Source organism: Salvelinus fontinalis, chromosome 33, assembly GCF_029448725.1.
Source record: "Salvelinus fontinalis isolate EN_2023a chromosome 33, ASM2944872v1, whole genome shotgun sequence".
In the NCBI taxonomy this organism is placed as follows: domain Eukaryota; kingdom Metazoa; phylum Chordata; class Actinopteri; order Salmoniformes; family Salmonidae; genus Salvelinus; species Salvelinus fontinalis.
In genome coordinates, this window is record NC_074697.1 from 42,591,593 (window position 1) to 42,611,134 (window position 19,542).

At 42.8% G+C, this 19,542-nt stretch overlaps 1 protein-coding gene across 4 annotated transcripts in view; it reads left to right on the forward strand.

Annotated features, from left to right (window-relative positions):
- Positions 1-19,542, forward strand: part of lsamp (limbic system associated membrane protein) — a 1,012,539-nt gene that overhangs the window by 978,370 nt on the left and 14,627 nt on the right. For 3 of the 4 annotated variants that reach the window (XM_055896282.1, XM_055896281.1, XM_055896280.1), the window contains one exon: positions 9,714-9,839. The exons of the other annotated variant lie outside the window; for it this stretch is intronic. In XM_055896282.1, the coding sequence (XP_055752257.1) occupies positions 9,714-9,839 (126 nt within the window). The remainder of the gene's footprint in view (positions 1-9,713; positions 9,840-19,542) is intronic. 4 annotated transcript variants of the gene reach the window in all.

The following is a 19,542-nucleotide window of genomic DNA, read 5'->3' on the forward strand; positions in this document are numbered from 1 at the left end:
ACCTTTAACATCCATTGCCTCCTACTGCCAAGCATAATTGTCACTCCAAAATACCTGTTTTGTTGACAGCACAAAATGTTGAAAGGATCACATTGTTTTGAACTTAACATTCACTTTTGCAGTCATAATCACATGCACAAAATGGGGTTAAGTGACGAATACTAATGATCAGTTATGAAAGCTTTTAGTTTTAACATGTTTGTTGCATTAATGCTGAAGGTCAGAAATACAGTATTACCTATAGATGTAGGATCTTAATTTGATCCCTCTTTTGTTACTGAGAATGTTCCTGCACATCAGGAAATGCAAACTTGTACTCTATTTGAGTTTTAAAGTTAGTCATTTCCACTTTGCCCTAACGAAAAATGTATCAACCCCTAAGAAAATCCATTCATTATAATCCACATAATTATTCACATTTCCTGTTGCTGCAGGGTTATTTTCCTGCTGTAGCAAACTGACTCAAATGAAGATCCCACATCTGTAGAATATTACCGGAAAACAGTCTTGTGACTAGCATCCAAGCATATCCAAATATAGTAGGCTAGAGAGCTTAGACTCAGCAATAGCACCTGTTATTAGTGTTTCATTGGCATGCTAGGCACATCTCCGCATATTTTTTATAAATGTGTTAGTTGAATGCACAAATTCAAATAGTTCTCCGTTCTCCAGCTGTCTAGAGGGCAGTTTTGTTTGGCCATAAAGCTGATATAACATTTCCACATTAAAGTCCTCAAGACGTGTGTTCACTGTACTATCCCTATTATAACCTGGAGACAGCAGTACACTTCTTTGGCTGCTCTGAACACTGAGTCTGACACACTGGCTCAATATGTTGAGTGCAAATCTACAAACTCCTTCTGGAATTTACACTGAGTGTACAAAACATTAGGAACATGCTCTTTCCATGACACAGACTGGACCGGGTGAAAGCTGTGATCCCTTATTGATGTCACCTGTTAAATCCACTTCAATCAGTGTAGATGAAGGGGAGGAGACGGGTTAAAGAAGGATTTTTAAGCCTTGAGACATGGATTGTGTATGTGTGCCAATTTAGAGGGTGAAGTGCCTTTGAACAGGGTATGGTACTAGGTGCAAGTGGCACCGGTTTGTGTCAAGAACTGCAATGCTACTGGGTTTTTTACACACCGAAGTGTCGAGTGTGTATCAAGAATGGTCCATCACCCAAAGGACATCCAGCCAACTTCACCCAACTGTGGGAAGCATTAGTCAACATGGGCCAGCATCCCTGTGGAACGCTTTTAACACCTTGTAGAGGCCGTGCCCCGACAAATTTAGGCTTTCCTGAGGGCAAAAGAGGGTGCAACTCAATATTAGAGAGCATGTTAAAGGTTTTCCAGGAGTTGTTGTTCTGCCAATATTGTAAACACTCAAGATAATATGTTGTTCCTTTTGGTCTTCTGAGAAATGTTACTGAGAATTCCATAATGATTATGAGTCATTAGAGGCCTCTGTCTCTCCCCCCTCCCCTCCCTCCCTTCCACCCACCCCCCCTCCCTTCCCCCCCCCCCCCTCCCTTCCACCCCCCCCCCTCCCTTCCACCCCCCCCCCCTCCCTTCCACCCCATCTCCCCTCCACCCTCCCTTCCTTCCCCCATCTCTCTCTCTCTCGATATAGACCATCACCATTGTACTTGGTTATTCTGCCATTAGGTGCAGTATGTTAGAAAATGATCGCTGCATTTATGATATCACAGTCTTTGATGTACAATTCTTTAATGGAGAGGCTTTCGGTGTGTTGGCTAGTTATTAAGTGTGCTGGTACATATTGTCCATGCTTGTTATTTCTCCTTTGAGCTGAAGTGCACCACTTGGTAAGTATGTATGCATAAGGCATTACAGAGAGGAGTAGGCTAGTCCATCAGTTAAGGCAGTCAACCAAAACAGCTTGGATGTGACTTAGTTAGTTCAGATAGATTTGACACTGGGAGGTTTTCAGATATTTCCCTGGTCTCCCCACTACCACAGCTGTTCAGTACTAACAGTCAGAGTATATGAAGCTCAAGCCAGGCTAATAGTCTGGATAGAAACATCAGTCACTCAGTCAATGCCATTGGGTCTGGTTGATTCTGGTTCAACTTGATTCTTGCTACATCAAGTTGAAATGGAAGAGAACTGCATTGTTCTTGTTTGATAATCAAGTGCGACTTGGAGTCTGGTGGTCCAATCAATGCTGCTTAAGCAGTGTTTATGCAGTCTCTCTGTACAGATTGCTGCCCTGGCTTTCTCATGTCTTATTCGGAGAATTGGAAAACATTAGTTTAGCTATTTTATTTGCCCACTGGGTAAAAAAAAGGTATGTTTTTGCTGTTGCGTAAATATTGCAGTGCATGTTTGTTCGTAGTAAATTAGAAAAATGCTTACATCTTAACGCAACAGCGGCCCCTTTCCTTGCTCAACACTTAAGCACAAACCAAACACGAAAAGCACAACAGTTTGATAGGCATGGGATATTCAATTAAACCTAAAGTGAAGGAAAGGAATGCTTCCATCGGTAACATGGGTTCAATACTGTAAGCACAAACCGTTTGATAGAAATGTGATATTGAACGAAACCTACAACAGAGGAAGGGAGGGTAAAAGATGACTTTCAAAGTGGTACCAATAGAATAGGTGTGAAAACTGAGGTCTCCCCTCATTGGATTGATCCCAAGCCTTCTAAGCCATTACCATTATAGTGACAAGACAGTCTATCAATCAGACTCTAAATTGAATAAAAGGACCTTGATCCCATTGCTTGTTTAATCCAAGTGGCTGTAAAGTAAAGGGGTCCAAAGGGCTCATCTCTGGAGAGACAAGTTAATAGTCTTTCCCTCCCATCACAGCCTGCACTTTACCTAATCCAACAGTATTGTACAGAACGGAGAGCAATCAAGGAATATTGATTACCTGCTCTGATTGCTGGTTTGAGTTGCAGCATCCACGTTCTTAGTGCTTCTAGCAGTAGATGAATTAAGCCAAAGGGCCAAGTGAGCATTGTTTCAATCAAGACATGCTAGCCGGCACCTGCAGGTTTGTTTTTTGACGATGTTGTAGGTTGAACTGCGTTCGAGCTCTCAAATCCACAAGCGGCTCCAGGCATTATAGCCTACCTATTGTGGACATTGCGTTGGCTGCACATAGTTGCGTAGTAAGAAATCCCATGCAGCCGTGTTTACAAATTCAAATACTGGAATGTGTGATGTAATCTACATCTTAATTGGGCTGATATAAATCCTCATTATTTAGTTTAATGTTTTTTAAATTTTATTTGAGTGTTGTTATTTCTAAATAGCCTACACTTTCTCTTTCTGAACTTCTAACGGGAGTGGGACGGGTGTGGCTTCGTGCCAATGAAAACACGAGCATCCGCTCACCGATTTGACAGCTCAAACGCAGTTACACCTCCAACATATCGGGCGCGATCCACAGAAACACTGTTCATAAGATTAAGTGATAATAACCAAGCATTCTGTTTGTTTGGTCTGAAATGCACCCCCCCCCCCCCCTATTTACAATATTGTTTGTTTCTCACATCTTCTTTTTGAATATCAAATGTCTTTATGCCATTAAATTAACTTTGCCTGCACCTTATCTCTGTTTTAATGTGCTTGATAGTTAATCTCAATCACAAATGTAATCCTATTTGACCATTAGTTGTTATCCATATATGACCATATTATTGACAATACAGACAAATACTTTTTTGTGTCATCAATTGACAAATTGCTATAACATATGATGTGGTTAGCTGATACTTAAAATACCTATCCAGGCGTTGTGAGATCTGTCAGGCGTCAGAAACATCCAAGCAGTGGAACGACTATCTTCTAAAGAAAAACAATGATCTGCTATGCAGTTGTCAGATGTCGCAGGTTTACGCTGAACTGGTTGAATCTAGAAGATGGTTTGTGATAGGTCTTTTACTTTCTGTCTTATCAACAGTGATAGGAATCTACAGAGTATTGTTTGTAAGGTGCCCTCCTGATGTTATTGACATATTTTCCATAGGTTATTAAGATAATTGATCCTAATGGTCAATGCTAAAGGTAACTGTTTGCTAGTCTAGGGAAGTAGCTGTAATTCTTCGAAGTCCTTCTCCAGAAAGAACTTTAAGCCATACAGATAAGGGGTGAACTAAAGCTCTGCTCTATAGAAAGTCCCATGAGGAATTGGCTGGACGACTGAGAGCTCAAGAGAGAAGGAAGGATTGTTAAACCCAAGTTCATATAAAAAGGAAAGGTCACTGCCAAGAGTCTCTCCTCCAGCCAGCTGTTGTCTTCTCCTTTCTTTGTTTTCTTATCATCTCGTTCCGTTTTATAAGGCACTAAATCATGATATGTGTTGAATACAAATTGAATCTAGGGTTTTTGGCACACCATCCTGAACGATGCGGATGATCGCCAAGGTAAAAGTACATATTATCCTGAACTGGCAGTACATTTATTTGAGTTTACTTGAGATAAGAAGTATAGCTTGAAGAACTTATAAAAAGCAACAATTTTTCACAAGTTGAAGTTCTGCTCATTGGGCGCCAATGCATTTCTCTATGCTGGGGCTTCGGTTGGCTTGTTAGGAATACTGATGCTACCTTTACCCTTCCTATTGTTTCCTCCTTTCAACACAAACACCATTTATTTGTTTGTATGATTTATGAGTCTCTGCCCTTGTGGAAACCTCTCTGCCCTCCAATGGAACATCTCCAAAGGAAAAAAAGCTACATTTGAATTCATCAGGGATTTGCCCTCAAGTAGAGCTTAATCTGGCCAGCAGGAACTACCTCCAAATGTTTCTTCACATCCACAGAAAGCCTTGCTCCAAAGGGTCTTCAATGAGCATTAGTCTATTTGATATCCTCTCTTTCCTTTGAAAGTTCAGAGAGAGCTTTAGTTTAGATCATGGAGTGCTGCTGGCTACGATTATGTTGGTGGAGCAACAGCTCCAGAATTCCTGCCAGAAGTGCACAATGAAAGGGGTCGAGGCTCCCACTGCTCGGTGGCTCTGTGCACTGCAGTATCCTGTTAAAAGTGTGCCATCTCTTTCAGCTCTGCAGTGGCAGCCTGAGAGACGCCCGCCGCTGCAGAGAAAACCCACCCCGAGGTCTCTGATTAAACATGTTGGCATCGCTTCTGTGTTTGTTATTATGAGGAAACTGGCAAAATCCAGAGTTTGTTCGTATTAAGTGAAATACAAATGTGTCATAGTGGTAACTCACATTGACACCATGAAGAATTCACTAGGATCAATGAGTCACATAGGTTTAGGGATATTGAAAATAAGCAACAGTAAGTATATGCTTACAGAAGCAGACAAACTAACAATGAGTCAGATCACAAGGATCTACTTCCCTGTAACAATATTTTTCTAATGACGGAATCTGTTAAGAGGATTTTCTAATTAACATTTTGATTAATTGTGTCTTTTCCCATTTCAATGCTGCTTTACTCAAGCAGACTCACAATGACGGTGTTGAAGAGAGTACTCATGTTTGTGTGTTATGTCCTTTGGGCTTGTCAAAAAAGAGTGTAGGCTTATGCATAAACACTTTTCTTCCCTATGACCTTAGCGGTCCCAATTCTGAAGACGCCCACTAAATTGATGGTTGCCTATCCTTTAGAGCCCTTGAATGGACAAGATTGCCGGGCTGTCAATCTCACTGTTTCCGGCGGTAACAGATTGCCTCTTTGGGTCAGGTTTGGGAAGGCGCCCATCAGCCAGTCATGAGCTTGTTTGAGGTGATGTTATTACATTTCAGAGGTGTCACAACACTCAGGAGATTGTTCTGTCTCCTGTGAGAAGTTCCTAGTACAACAGCCTTGTTGCACACCAAGGAAAGTAATTGGCAGCTAGTGCTACATGCAGAAGTCAATGCTGCGAGCGCTTTCCGGTGATTATGTTTTAATGATTCAAATTACGGAAACGTAATTGCCTCGAAAACAATTAGGCCTGTGACATCAGTGGTCCAAATGTCATATCTGAAAGTGGCAGGGTGGCGTGGGTGAAGAAACAGAAGGAGCGATCCACAGAGGTCAGTTGGTATGGTAGTAGAGTCATTTAAAAAGCTCTGGTGTCACAGGTGTACAATGAAGTATAAACATCTCTGTTTTAACTGGATGTCATTTTATACTGCACTACGATTTGTTATTGATTTGACTATGGAGTACGTAAAAGTGTGGTGCTCTACTTGATAGCAGACTAACCCAAAGACTTCTGTTTCGACTGATCGTATAAGAAAGGGACTTTCAGAAAAGGAAAAATAACCAAAACTAAAGAACAGATATATCTGTATGTATATCATTTTGCAGGAAGGCCAACGTTCCTGGCATGATATACCTGCATTCTTTAATGTTATTAACATTTTACATGAGTAGCATGTATAATGAACAAAAATATAAATGCAAAATGCAACAATTTCAAAGATTCTACTGAGTTACAGTTCATTTGAGAAAATCAGTCAATTTAAATGAATTCATTAGGCCCTAATCTATAGATTTCATATAACTGGGAATATGGATATGCATCTGTTGGTCACAGATACCTTAAAAAAGAAATGGGCCTCACAATGTGCCTCAGGATCTCATCACGGTATTTCTGGGCATTCAAATTGCCATCAATAAAATGCATTTGTGTTTGTTGTCCATAGCTTATGCCTGCCCATACCATAACTCCACCGCCACCATGGGGCACTCTGTTCACAACGTTGACATCAGCAAACGGCTCACCCCCACGACGCCATACACGTGGTCTGCGGTTGTGAGGCCGATTGGAAGTACTGCCAAAGTCTCTAAGACGACATTGGTCGAGAAATGTACATTCAATTCTCTGGCAACAGCTCTGGTGGACATTCCTGCAAACAGCATGCCAATTGCACGCGCCATTAAAACTTGCGACATCTGGGGCATTGTGTTGTGTGACAAAACTGCACATTTTAGAGTGGCCGTTTATTGTCCCCCAGCACAAGGTGCACCTGTGTAATGGACATGCTTCTTGATATGCCACATCTGTCAGGTGGATGGATTATTTTAGCAAAGGAGAAATGCTCACTAACAGGGATGTAAATACATTTGTGCACAAATAAGCTTTTTGTGTGTATGGAACATTTCTGGGATCTTTTATTTCAGCTCATGAAACATGGGACCAACATTTTACATGTTCAGTGTATTTTGAGACATTTCACAATGCAGGTATGAGACATTTTGGCTGGGAATACCTGTTGTTGTCGTCCTCCGTCTTTCAACTGGCTAATTTCATGCATGGTACCTTGAAATGGTTGTACGTGCGTGCGTGCGTGCATGTGCCAGGCAGAGTGCGATAGTGAGAATCTTAATCGGCTACCAAGTGAATTCTGTTCCATTTTCTGTGTGTGTATCCCTCTCTCTGCGACCATATTCAGCTAAAGATGAGTCATAGCTAGATTAAAAGGCTGTGGCTTGACAGTAAACACATTGATCAGAACATCTATGACACTGGAGGTGCAGCTGGGTTTCTTTATGCCTCTCTGAGGTAAACCATTCTGGGTTCTTTGATCATCGCTACCTCCCTGGTTGGTTTGGCTCGTCAGGAATCCAGGAAAAGCCTGAAGCTAAATGTCAGGTTATATTATCACATGGATACAACAAGCTTCTTCTAATTATGTTGTAGTTTCTCATGCTTCTAAGGCTTTGAAGTTTTATTATCAAAGTTGAAACGAAGGTCAATGTATTTGCGCAATACATTTTCTATCCGTTTTTCACTTTTTTTTAGGATCACTAAATCTGTGGTATGATAAACTGAGTCGAGATAGGATTATGTTGACGAGCTTGGAGAGAGAAAAATATTGTGTGAAAATGCTCAAATAAAAAATTAAGGAAAAAAATGCCTGCTTTCTTTTCTCAGCCCATAGATGAAATCATTGACGTGTTACTTGAAAAGCAAAATAAATATTTCGGTAGTAGATAAAGCTACAGTTGTTCCCACCAACTAACCACGGAACGGCAAATTATTTCTCTATGCTACGTGTGCAAGATCAACCTCACACAATCCCTTGTACATCGCTGTAGTTTCCTGGGCAGCCAGGGAAAGAGTTTTTCAAAGAACTGCCCTTTCAAATACTGTTCCTTGAAGGTTGACCCATGACTAAGATTACAATCCTTGCTGGGAGCTATAGCCACTATGTTGAAATAGTTTAGACTCTTTATTCATTTCACTCATGAACCGCCTAGACAATTTCTGTTTAGAACGCGACAGGGTTATCTGTCTGGGAGCTGTTCCTCTCAAACTAATTTTTATCTTTGCGACTGGCCTGGTGTGGATTAATGCTCGGGTCCTCATTCAGCCAATCAGAGGATTGATATTTCCAGCCCGCTTCTTTGCGAAAAAGCTATTGAATTCCATGTCACTTCAATCTTTCCCGTATCGAAAACACATCTTCACTTTCTGTGGCCATTTGACTCACGCAATAACTCTGTACGGCTTCATTTAATGTTGTTTGGCAATAAAATATCTATGTTGTCAGATGTCATTAAAGTGACAGGCTGTGCTGGCCAAGGAGAGGGAATCTAGAGGAGAGTATGAAGCATCAGCTAAGGGACGTTACATGGTCACTATCAGTATAAAAACAGACCTTTTGGGCGGAGGACAAATCCAGAGGAGCACTGACGTATTGATTAATCCTCTGTCATATCTGACAACATATAGAACACGTTTTCCCTGTTGTCAAATATGAAACAGCTTGGCAGCTACAAGTTTGAGTCACCTTGACAGCAACGCAGCTTATTTTAGGTGACGTGAGAATGCTATAGAACATATTTATTATACCTGAGAATGGTATATGGACATATGCAGTATATGTGCATTTTAAAGCATTGAGCTACTTGCTCAACTTTTACAATAATATGTATTTCTGTTTCTGTATTACTCTCTGTGTATTTTGCCCCATTCCTCATTTAAAAGTCATTGATCAATAGTTTCTAGCAAAGATGTGCGTATACAACACCTCGCCTCCATCCACCCACAGTTTTGAAATTCACAATGATGTATGTATGCCCACTTTATCTGCTGACCAATTTGAAAATGGAGTGCGCCTCGCTTTCTTAATTTGTTAGAACAGTTCTATCTAAGTAAAACGTTATTTTGTTTCATTTGTTTAGGTACAGAGTAAATCAGAATTGAGAGGTAGAAGGCCGATTAAACATTACATTCAGATGAAAAACGTTCGGCTTTCTTTTAACATCAATCAAAGTCATGCACCTAGCGTTTCAGTTCATTTCATCTTTTGGTGGGTAATGGATCGGGTTGAGCTACAGAAACTATTTTCCCTTTAAAGTTGCTTCTCAACTTTCCTTTTCACTTGTTAAACTAACATGGCAATACTTGTGCATTCAAACATTTGCATTCAACTATACTGAAAAATAGACATGTAGCCTATGCCACAGCGACAAACGTATTGTAAAGACTTATGTTCATGCCACAGCCGTTTGCGTAATGTCTTATGCGGCAAGACCTTTCCTGTTGTTGATAATTGCTCATGTTGACGCTTGACATTTTGCCTCACATAATAAAGTAGTATTTGCATATTTCATAAACCATGCACTTCATTCACTGTAATACTACATTGTGGTTGCAATTCTTGCCAAAGAAAATCCATTACACAGTTCTTAGGAAGACTCAAACCCTACTATAGAAAATGCTTCTACTTACATTAGAATCATTCATATCTGCCACTTTCTCTTACAGTTCCGGCAAACATTTACAAAGTTTCGGAAGACATCACCGCGAACGAAGGCAGCAACGTGACATTGAGTTGTCTAGCCAATGGGAGGCCAGATCCATCAATCACCTGGCGACTGCTCAATCCATCAGGTAAGAGCCAATAAGCACCCAGCAGCATTTCACTCTTATCAAAGGGCAGCATTTCATCATTGTTGCTTATCACTATATCTGTGGTCTCAGACATGCAGGGGAGGGATGAGGTTGGGAGAGGGTTCCTGTGTTTAAAATCAAACATGTAGTATTCATCCTCGTTGCTCCATGTTTTAGGATGATTTTATTTGTAATCCTCCAGTCAATTCTTTAGGTCAGGTTTATTTCAGTTCTAGAGGATGCTTATTATTGCTGAGAGAAAGCGAGAGCGAGAGAGAAAGATGGTAGACCAAAAGAGAGGGCGATGAATGATGTCCCGTTGCTTAATGTTGTCGTCTCCCTGTGGATGTGGTCAACACGGTTGGTTTGCCTTGGTCTCCGAAGGCGCTAATCATCTCATTGAGTTGTGCATGCTCGAGGAACACCTGTAAATGACTGAGGCACACCTGCAGCTTCTCACTCTCCCCCTTCATTCAAGCACAGAACTGAATGATCTACCAATGCAATGTATTTCAAGTGAAAGCCCTCTAACGGATTGCGATAATTAAACCAATATGTTGTTGTGATTGCTCTAAATCGAACCATTACAACCAATTATCACAATAATTATATTTTCCAATACTCCATTTTGAAATGTTAATGTTTTGCTATCAAACTGCCACTCAAACCTTTGTGGGAGTCCCTCTTAAAAGGGTAACACGGGATTAGTGCTTCCATTTTTGGACTTTAAGTGTAGTGATGTATTGCCAGTGATTCTTTAACAGTATAACTTGTAAATGCCTTAGTATAACTTTTGGAACATTTTAGAACCCTAAATATATGCTTATTTTACTACATTGTTTGTAAACAATGTATTTGTAAGCAAACACTGTATAGCTTAAAAACATGGTTAAAACTATCATTTTGATCTCATCGATGATCTGTCCTTGCATCAATAGCTCGATGATTTTGACAATCCCTCAGCTGTTTACCACAACAAGTGGCGGGGTGGTACTGTGTTGTTTTTTGAATCCCGGATTGCCCCTTTAACGCGAGGCTTAGAAATGCTCAATGAATGTTAACATCTAGCAATTTGAATAATGCAAAACGAAGAGCAGTGCATTGTCATGCGACTGCATTTGTATTCCACCATAAAGGTGTGCATTTGATAGGTAATATAATGCTGCCTGGAGGTGTCTACATTGATTAGTGTTCTACTTTGTTCAACAAGGTCGACTGAGGTGGGATATTCAGAGGTTCCTCACTCATTCTTAGCTCTCGTATTGTTGCCTGATCGTTTGTTACCAAGCAGATAATTGGTTTATAATTGGAATGTTTGCTTCTAAGCAGATGCAATGGAAGGGTAGATGGAGAAATGAAAAGAACGCAGGAGATTTCCCCCCCCCATTTTTCCATCCGAGTCAAGATTGATATTATTCTTTCTGACTTGTCAGAGGAGTGCCTCTTCATTATTCTAGCAGAGTATAACAGAGAGCACAACGTTTCGTAACATGACTTAAAATAATCGATGAAAGAACTGTCATTTTCTATTTCAGCTCTCCCTGCACAGTATGGGATCGCCACTATTTGCTTTCCAGAGTTCCCGACAGAAACCATGACATTAGTCTGTTGTCTCCCTCCCAAATTCTAGCCCTTCACCTATTTTTCCCTCGTGAAAAGATGCAGATGCAGGGAAAATGCAGGCCTAGCCATATTATGTACTGTCTATTCAGATACTATAGAGATTTCCACGTTTTACACACATTGGGATTAGAAGGAAGGCAGTGTCAGCTATTGCATTTTATGCCAATAGTTGTATTCATTGAGGACGTGGGATGTTGTTGTCCCTGATATTGACTGGTAAGCAGAACATTGCTGGACTGTCTGTCTGTTTGTGGGGATGAGATCAATAGAGCAAGGCACACAGCGTCTGTTTGTTCTGGGCCTGTGCTCTGCCTCAGTGTGTCTCCTCCCAACCAGTGTTTATTTCTAAAGTGTATCTGTAAAGGTCACAGACGGGAGCGGAGGGCACCACACTGAGAATGCTACGACAAAAGTTGAATTCTTGGTCAAGCAAGGAATCTTTCAGTGCACGCTTCCCGGACCACCAAAATAGAAGTCAGACAAGTATGAAATATACATGCCCTTTGGTGCTCTTCATATTACACGCTTTGGGCTATGGGAAGCCACTCACAGACATCGGTGGTAAATGGCTTTTTGAGGGGAAAAGAGACGGGGGGGGGGGGGGGGTCGTCTATGTTTAAGTATGCAAATAAGAGATCTCATTAAATGTGTGATCACTCACATCATTTGATAATTCAAGAGCCGAGCACGGTTAATTAATGTTAAAATATGCATTTGATGTTCCCACCCCTGACATAATGCCTTTTGGCAGTAATTTAATACTGCAGGGGTATAGCCTGGATCAACCTATGTTCTACTGATGACAACTCACACACCTGGACAAGCAGGGGTGATGGCTTGCCCCTCCCAACATCCAGACCTTTTCTTGCTCATGCAATTGTGCCAAATTGGCATGCATCTTGTGATGTACTTTGCTGAGTGAAAATGTACTTGATACGATTGGAATGTGTTGTTGTCTCACCTAGCTATCTTAAGATGAATGCACCAATTGTAAGTCCCTCTTGATAAGAGTGTCTGCTAAATGACTAAAATGTGAAAATGTTAAATGTACTACACACTTTTAAACATCTGGTCAAACCACTTAACCATATGCTCAGACAGGGGTGTTAAAATCAGATTAGATTAAGATTTCTTCTTAAAAACAACATCCTAGCCGTTAAATATTTAACAGTGTCCACCCACCCATACTACTCTGAAACAAGCCATGCTCCAGGATGGACTGGCCATAGGACAATTCTGGAAAATACCATGCATTTTTACATTTTAATTTTATTTTACAAAATTCAAATTATTCAGATAATGATGGGGGACTCAATGGGGAAAAAAAGGGCCGGTGTGGGGGCCTCGAGGGGGAAAAAAGTGCCGGTGTTGGGGCCTCGAGGGGGGAAAAGGGCTGGTGTGGGGGCCTCGAGGGGGGAAAAGGGCTGGTGTGGGGGCCTCGAGGGGGAAAAAAGTGCCGGTGTTGGGGCCTCGAGGGGGAAAAAGGGCCGGTGTTGGGGCCTCGAGGGGGAAAAAGGGCCGGTGTTGGGGCCTCGAGGGGGGAAAAGGGCTGGTGTGGGGGCCTCGAGGGGGAAAAAGGGCCGGTGTGGGGGCCTCGAGGGGGGAAAAGGGCAGGTGTGGGGGCCTCGAGGGGGAAAACAGGGCTGATGTGGTGGCCTCGAGGGGGAAAAAAGGCCAGTGTGGGGGCCTCGAGGGGGAAAAAGGGCCGGTGTGGGGGCCTCGAGGGGGAAAAAGGGCTGGTGTGAGGGCCTCGAGGGGGAAAAAAGGGCTGGTGTGGGTGCCTCGAGGGGGAAAAAGGCCGGTGTGGGGGCCTCGAGGGGTAAAAAAGGGCCGGTGTGGGGACCTCGAGGGAGAAAAAAGGGCCGTGTGGGGACCGCGAGGGAGAGAAAAAGGGCCGGTGTGGGGACCTCGAGGGAGAAAAAAGGTCCGGTGTGGGGACCTCGAGGGAGAAAAAAGGTCCGGTGTGGGGGCCTCGAGGGAGAAAAAGGGCCGGTGTGGGGACCTCGAGGGGGAAAAAATGGCCGGTGTCTTAGAGATGCCCGGACATATTTCTGGTCCCAGTCTGTCCCTGCCATTCTCTATACTATGAGTGACTTGGACTAGGTCTCAATAATACACCACTCATCCCTGTCCACCACAGCTCAGCATGCTACACACTCCAGAGTCCCCACCTCTGTCAGCCCTGAGATTGAAGTAGAGCACTTCCCAGAACTAGGCTCACAATCCCAAGGTCCCTGACTTGCATGTTCATGGAGGGCTCACTGCTCCTCAGTGCAGGAAACAGGCAGTGCCTTGCTGACATTCTCCAGGCTGTCCCTGAGAAGGCTGTGACCTGTGAGATGTGACAGGCCCTTGTCAGGGTGGCTCAGGTTCAGCCCTGGCAGCGGGTGAGAAACATGTAGAGGGCTGCTCGTAGAAGGGGATTAAGTGCTCCCCCCAGGGATCACAGAGAGAGAGCTCCGCATCTGGCACTGCAGCTGATCCCAGACCTGTCCACTGTCACTGAAGGTTTATCCCGTCCACACACACACACACACACACCACACCATACACACCACCCAGCCACACTGAGTAAGAAGAGCCACACTTGTGTGACTCTCACCCATCATCACTCACAGCTCCCCTCCAGGCATTTTTGACCACAACGTGATGCATCATGGGATGTTCTAAGGGTGATGTAACCGGAGTGTAACCTGAGTGTCCTTGTCCCAAGGCAACGCTATTTGACCAATCCATAAAGAATCAGGAAATTAGAAGCCATGCTGGAATAACGTGCGGTCTGTGATTCAATCAAATTGATTTGTTTATCTGATGCGCTGATCAGCATGATACGGCAAGCCTACACAAATGGGAATGATATCTCTAAAATGGTTTTGAGGTTTATCAAAGAGTGGTCTTTCGCTGAGGTGGAAATGTTTCCCTGGAGACCTCCGTACATGTAAGCATGTGGGTGTTTTCATTGTGGTTGGCCCTCTAGCTACTGATATGACCAAAAGAATGAGAAAGGGCCGGTGATTTAGCTCAGTCATTTGTTCATTTGTTCATTATCTTCCCACTAAGAGTCTTAAAGAACAGGCTGAGCTAATTATATATTGACCCCTCATCATCTAAATCAGACAATGGCCCGACAAAAAGATTGGCTCCATGTGTTTGAGAAATATAAAACCGAGCCTTTTCCATTTGGAAGCACTTAGAAAGTAGTGTAGACAAAATCAAATAAATGTTGCAGAGCCATTTGTGCCGTTCTCCCCAAGTTCTCCCAAAATCAACTGCTTAACATAAATTAGTATTCACAAAATAAATGTAACATTTCGCACAGTGGTAAATGATGCTCATGAATAATGCATGGCCATGCAAATGAGCATTTAGTTCCCAACTGCAGTTGTGTTGCTACGTGATGCTGAGTCTCTCCTCACTGATGGTTTGTGCTTTGCTCTCTATAGTGTCTCAAATCTGCCTTCTAGTTCCCTTACGAAAGGTCTTTCCAAAATACTGGCTTGCCCACAGCACTTGAACTACCCTGTTCAAGGAAACATGCCATCAGAAATATAAGGGCTCTTTTGGCTAGGTGGGCATTCCGTGCTGCAGTACGAGGCTCAAACGTGAGTGGAATTTCGGTGATTCCATGCTAATGTGACCAGGATTAGAGTTGACCTACCCAGTCCCATCTGATTCATTCTGAGATGAGTTATATGCTACTGCTGCAGGCGTCCAGCTCCCTCCTGGCACAGGGGAGTGTGTGTGTGTGTGTGTGTGTGTGTGTGTGTGTGTGTGTGTGTGTGTGTGTGTGTGTGTGTGTGTGTGTGTGTGTGTGTGTGTGTGTGTGTGTGTGTGTGTGTGTGTGTGTGTGTGTGTGTGTGTGTGTGTGTGTGTGTGTGTGTGTGGTGGGGAGGTGGTAGTGGGTTGGTAGCACAGGAGGTTGGTGGCAACTTAATTGGGGAGGACGAGCTCATAGTAATGGCTGGAATAAATGGGATGGTATCCAACACATGGATGTGCTTGATACTATTCCATTCACACCATTTCAGACATTATTAGTAGTTGTCTCCCCTCAGCAGCCCCCTGTAGTTGGAAGCCCTCTCTGTCACTGTTGTGGTTAGCCTTCACCATAATGTAGTTGCTTTCCCAAGAATTTAAGGAAATACAATTGTTGAGACAAACCCAAAGTAATGCAGTTCAATGCAAATAACTTTTCACCACACATTTATGAGTGTGAGGCTCACAGACCACTGCACTGTTATGTTGCTCCCAAATCCTGGTATTAGATAGCCCTAGGGTCGTACGCCTTTTATTCAGAACTAGAATATGTTGGAAAATAATTATATGCATTGTCTTTCAGTGTTGCTGGCGCACAGTCAACACAATAATTTAAAGCAGGGCACCAGAAAAATTGAGCTTTTCATCAAAGTTGAATTTTAAGTGCCATTTTCATAGTGAAGTTTTTAAGTTCCGTTTTCATAATAAACACTGTTCATTATAAATGGGTGAAGAAGAAATAGTTGATTTAATTGTCATAGCTTATCATGCGTTTGCAGCTTAGCAACATAGGCCGTACATCTATCTATCTAAAGTACATCCGGGCTCAAAGCAAGCTGGAGGAGTGTGCTGCCGAATGCCATGACTCGAACCTTAAACTTTCACCTGTAGTCACAATAAGCTGATGTGAAGGGGGTTGTTTGGCAATGCTAGGCAGAGCTAGCCGCTCAACAGGATGGTTTTGAACAGTTCTCCTAGGGGTCTCTGTCTGCGTCAAGTGAAGATCATTGGCTTTGTTTTCAACTGAATGAGCCCAGGACTTTAGGGGGAGAATGGTAGAGAACACCTATTCATGTCTTACACCCAGTCAGACCAGGATACAGGCATAGACACACTCTCTAACACTCCTGCAGGCACACACGCACACACACGCACACACACACACACACAGACACATCAGTCTTCCATTTTCTACAGTTCACACACAGCCACATACAAAAACACACACACCCACACAAACTAGTTATGTCTGTGATTTGGAATTCCTCTCTTTCTTTACACTCTCTCTCTCATTCATCTCTCTTTTCTCACACAACTCAAACTGATTTATTGCTCTGACAATCTATGTGAAATAAGAAGTTATGTGAAGTAAGAAATGTGCACTCCATTCTCTCCCACCTCATTGGGTTTCTCAGTCACTCACTCGATTAACATAGAGTTGTATGGCTTTGCCGTCATGTGATTTTTAATGTGCTCCAAATCAATCACTTTTCCATTCCCCATGGGGCCCACGGAAAGCAGTGATTTATACCTGCTGAATCCACACAGAGATTGAGTAGCTATAGAAACAGGTTCTTTCCTGGTGAAGGGAAGCCTATTTTTCATAATTACTTTCTTTCTGAGAGTTAGTACTTGAAGTGTATGTAAAGAGAGAACAGTGTTTATCACGAGGCTGCTCAAGCCTCCCGGGGGACATTCTTTCATTTCATAGAATCATTAATTAAGCAATTAATCTGGTCATATTCATAATACAGTTGATTCTGGACCCTGCTGAGTTATTGACCTAATATTTCCAGTTCACTTGTATAAAGAAGTTGATTTTATTATTATAATTGATCATTTTGGTCACACTTTATTTGGATAGTCTGTAGATCTGTAGGTGGAGACCTGCTTGCTATGGTTAGGGTTTGAATAAAGTTTAGGGTAAGGGTTAAGGTTAGGGTTAGAGCTTGGGTAAGGGTTAAGGTTAGGGTTAGAGCTTGGGTAAGGGTTAAGGTTAGGGTTAGAGCTTGGGTAAGGGTTAAGGTTAGGGTTAGAGCTTGGGTAAGGGTTAAGGTTAGGGTTAGAGCTTGGGTAAGGGTTAAGGTTAGGGTTAGAGCTTGGGTAAGGGTTAAGGTTAGGGTTAGAGCTTGGGTAAGGGTTAGGGTTAGAGCTTGGGTAAGGGTTAAGGTTAGGGTTAGAGCTTGGGTAAGGGTTAAGGTTAGGGTTAGAGCTTGGGTAAGGGTTAAGGTTAGGGTTGGAGCTTGGGTCAGTAGACAGTAGAAATGTTACTGAAAGTCTGTAGAGTGACTACAGATGGTCTATCCAACTAAAGTGTTACCTAGATAGCTACTGTAAGTAAGCTACCGTACTGTAGATCGTAGCTAAGTCATCATCTTCTCTCTCTAGCCCCTCAAGAAATATCTATTCAGGTGAAGTCCAACTGCCTTAATGATAAAACGATCAAGCAGCCACAATACATTTCCATGGCAACTGATTTCAATCCTAATTTTCCAATCATGGCATCCTTTGTCCACGATGAGTGTGTTTGATATGGCTGCGGTAGCCATGCTAGGAGGACCCTTTGATCTGAGTGCTCTATTCATAAGCATTGAACTACACCAGACAATCATACCAAACATAAGCGTAACCATAGAGATCCTATCATATATATTCTATGGGGTTAGGGTTAGGGTTCAGGGTTAGGGTTAATTCTATGGGTGTGGCACAGAAAGAGCTTGATACATTGGGCATGCAGCTGTGAATGCTGTTGCCATGCAGTTTGAGACTTGAAATTGAGGTTGTTCGGTATGTTTACGTTTTGGATTTAGCCACAAACAAATGTATAAGAATAACTTGAGTGTCTCTAATAGGAAAGGAACAGTCTTCCGTATCGACATTCCCATGGTTGTTACTTCATTTCACGGGTAGAAGACCTTGCTCCCTGAGTGTCAGCTCAGTTTCGGCGTGCTCATTGTTTTATTTAGTTGGGTTCGGTGGCATTTGGAGGTTTAGCTGGGTTTTTTTTACTCAGAAACTGTCTCTGTCTTCCACATATTTACTGGGCTTGGGAAAAACATGTTAGTTATAAGGTTAAACAGGTCTCAGGAGTCTTCATGCATTCACTGCAGGCTATTGTTCCTATCAATCAATATCCATTTAGGAATGCCAAGAGAAATGTTGATACAGTACACTATTGTTTTGTTTGTGAACAGCTTTAGTCAATGTTACCCCATGGTACCTTCGTCAATGTTACCCCATGGTACCTTCGTCAATGTTACCCCATGGTACCTTCGTCAATGGTACCCCATGGTACCTTCGTCAATGTTACCCCATGGTACCTTCGTCAATGTTACCCCATGGTACCTTCGTCAATGTTACCCCATGGTACCTTCGTCAATGTTACCCCATGGTACCTTCGTCAATGTTACCCCATGGTACCTTCGTCAATGTTACCCCATGGTACCTTCGTCAATGTTACCCCATGGTACCTTCGTCAATGTTACCCCATGGTACCTTCGTCAATGTTACCCCATGGTACCTTCGTCAATGTTACCCCATGGTACCTTTGTCAATGTTACCCCATGGTACCTTCGTCAATGTTACCCCATGGTACCTTCGTCAATGTTACCCCATGGTACCTTCGTCAATGTTACCCCATGGTACCTTCATCAATGTTACCCCATGGTACCTTCGTCAATGGTACCCCATGGTACTTTAGTCAATGTTACCCCATGGTACCTTCGTCAATGTTACCCCATGGTACCTTCGTCAATGTTACCCCATGGTACCTTCATCAATGTTACCCCATGGTACCTTCGTCAATGTTACCCCATGGTACCTTCGTCAATGTTACCCCATGGTACCTTCGTCAATGATACCCCATGGTACCTTCGTCAATGTTACCCCATGGTACCTTCGTCAATGTTACCCCATGGTACCTTCGTCAATGTTACCCCATGGTACCTTCGTCATGGTACCTTCGTCAATGTTACCCCATGGTACCTTCGTCAATGTTACCCCATGGTACCTTCGTCAATGTTACCCCATGGTACCTTCGTCAATGTTACCCCATGGTACCTTCGTCAATGTTACCCCATGGTACCTTCGTCAATGTTACCCCATGGTACCTTCGTCAATGTTACCCCATGGTACCTTCGTCAATGTTACCCCATGGTACCTTCGTCAATGTTACCCCATGGTACCTTCGTCAATGTTACCCCATGGTACCTTCATCAATGTTACCCCATGGTACCTTCGTCAATGTTACCCCATGGTACCTTCGTCAATGTTACCCCATGGTACCTTTGTCAATGTTACCCAATGGTACCTTCGTCAATGTTAC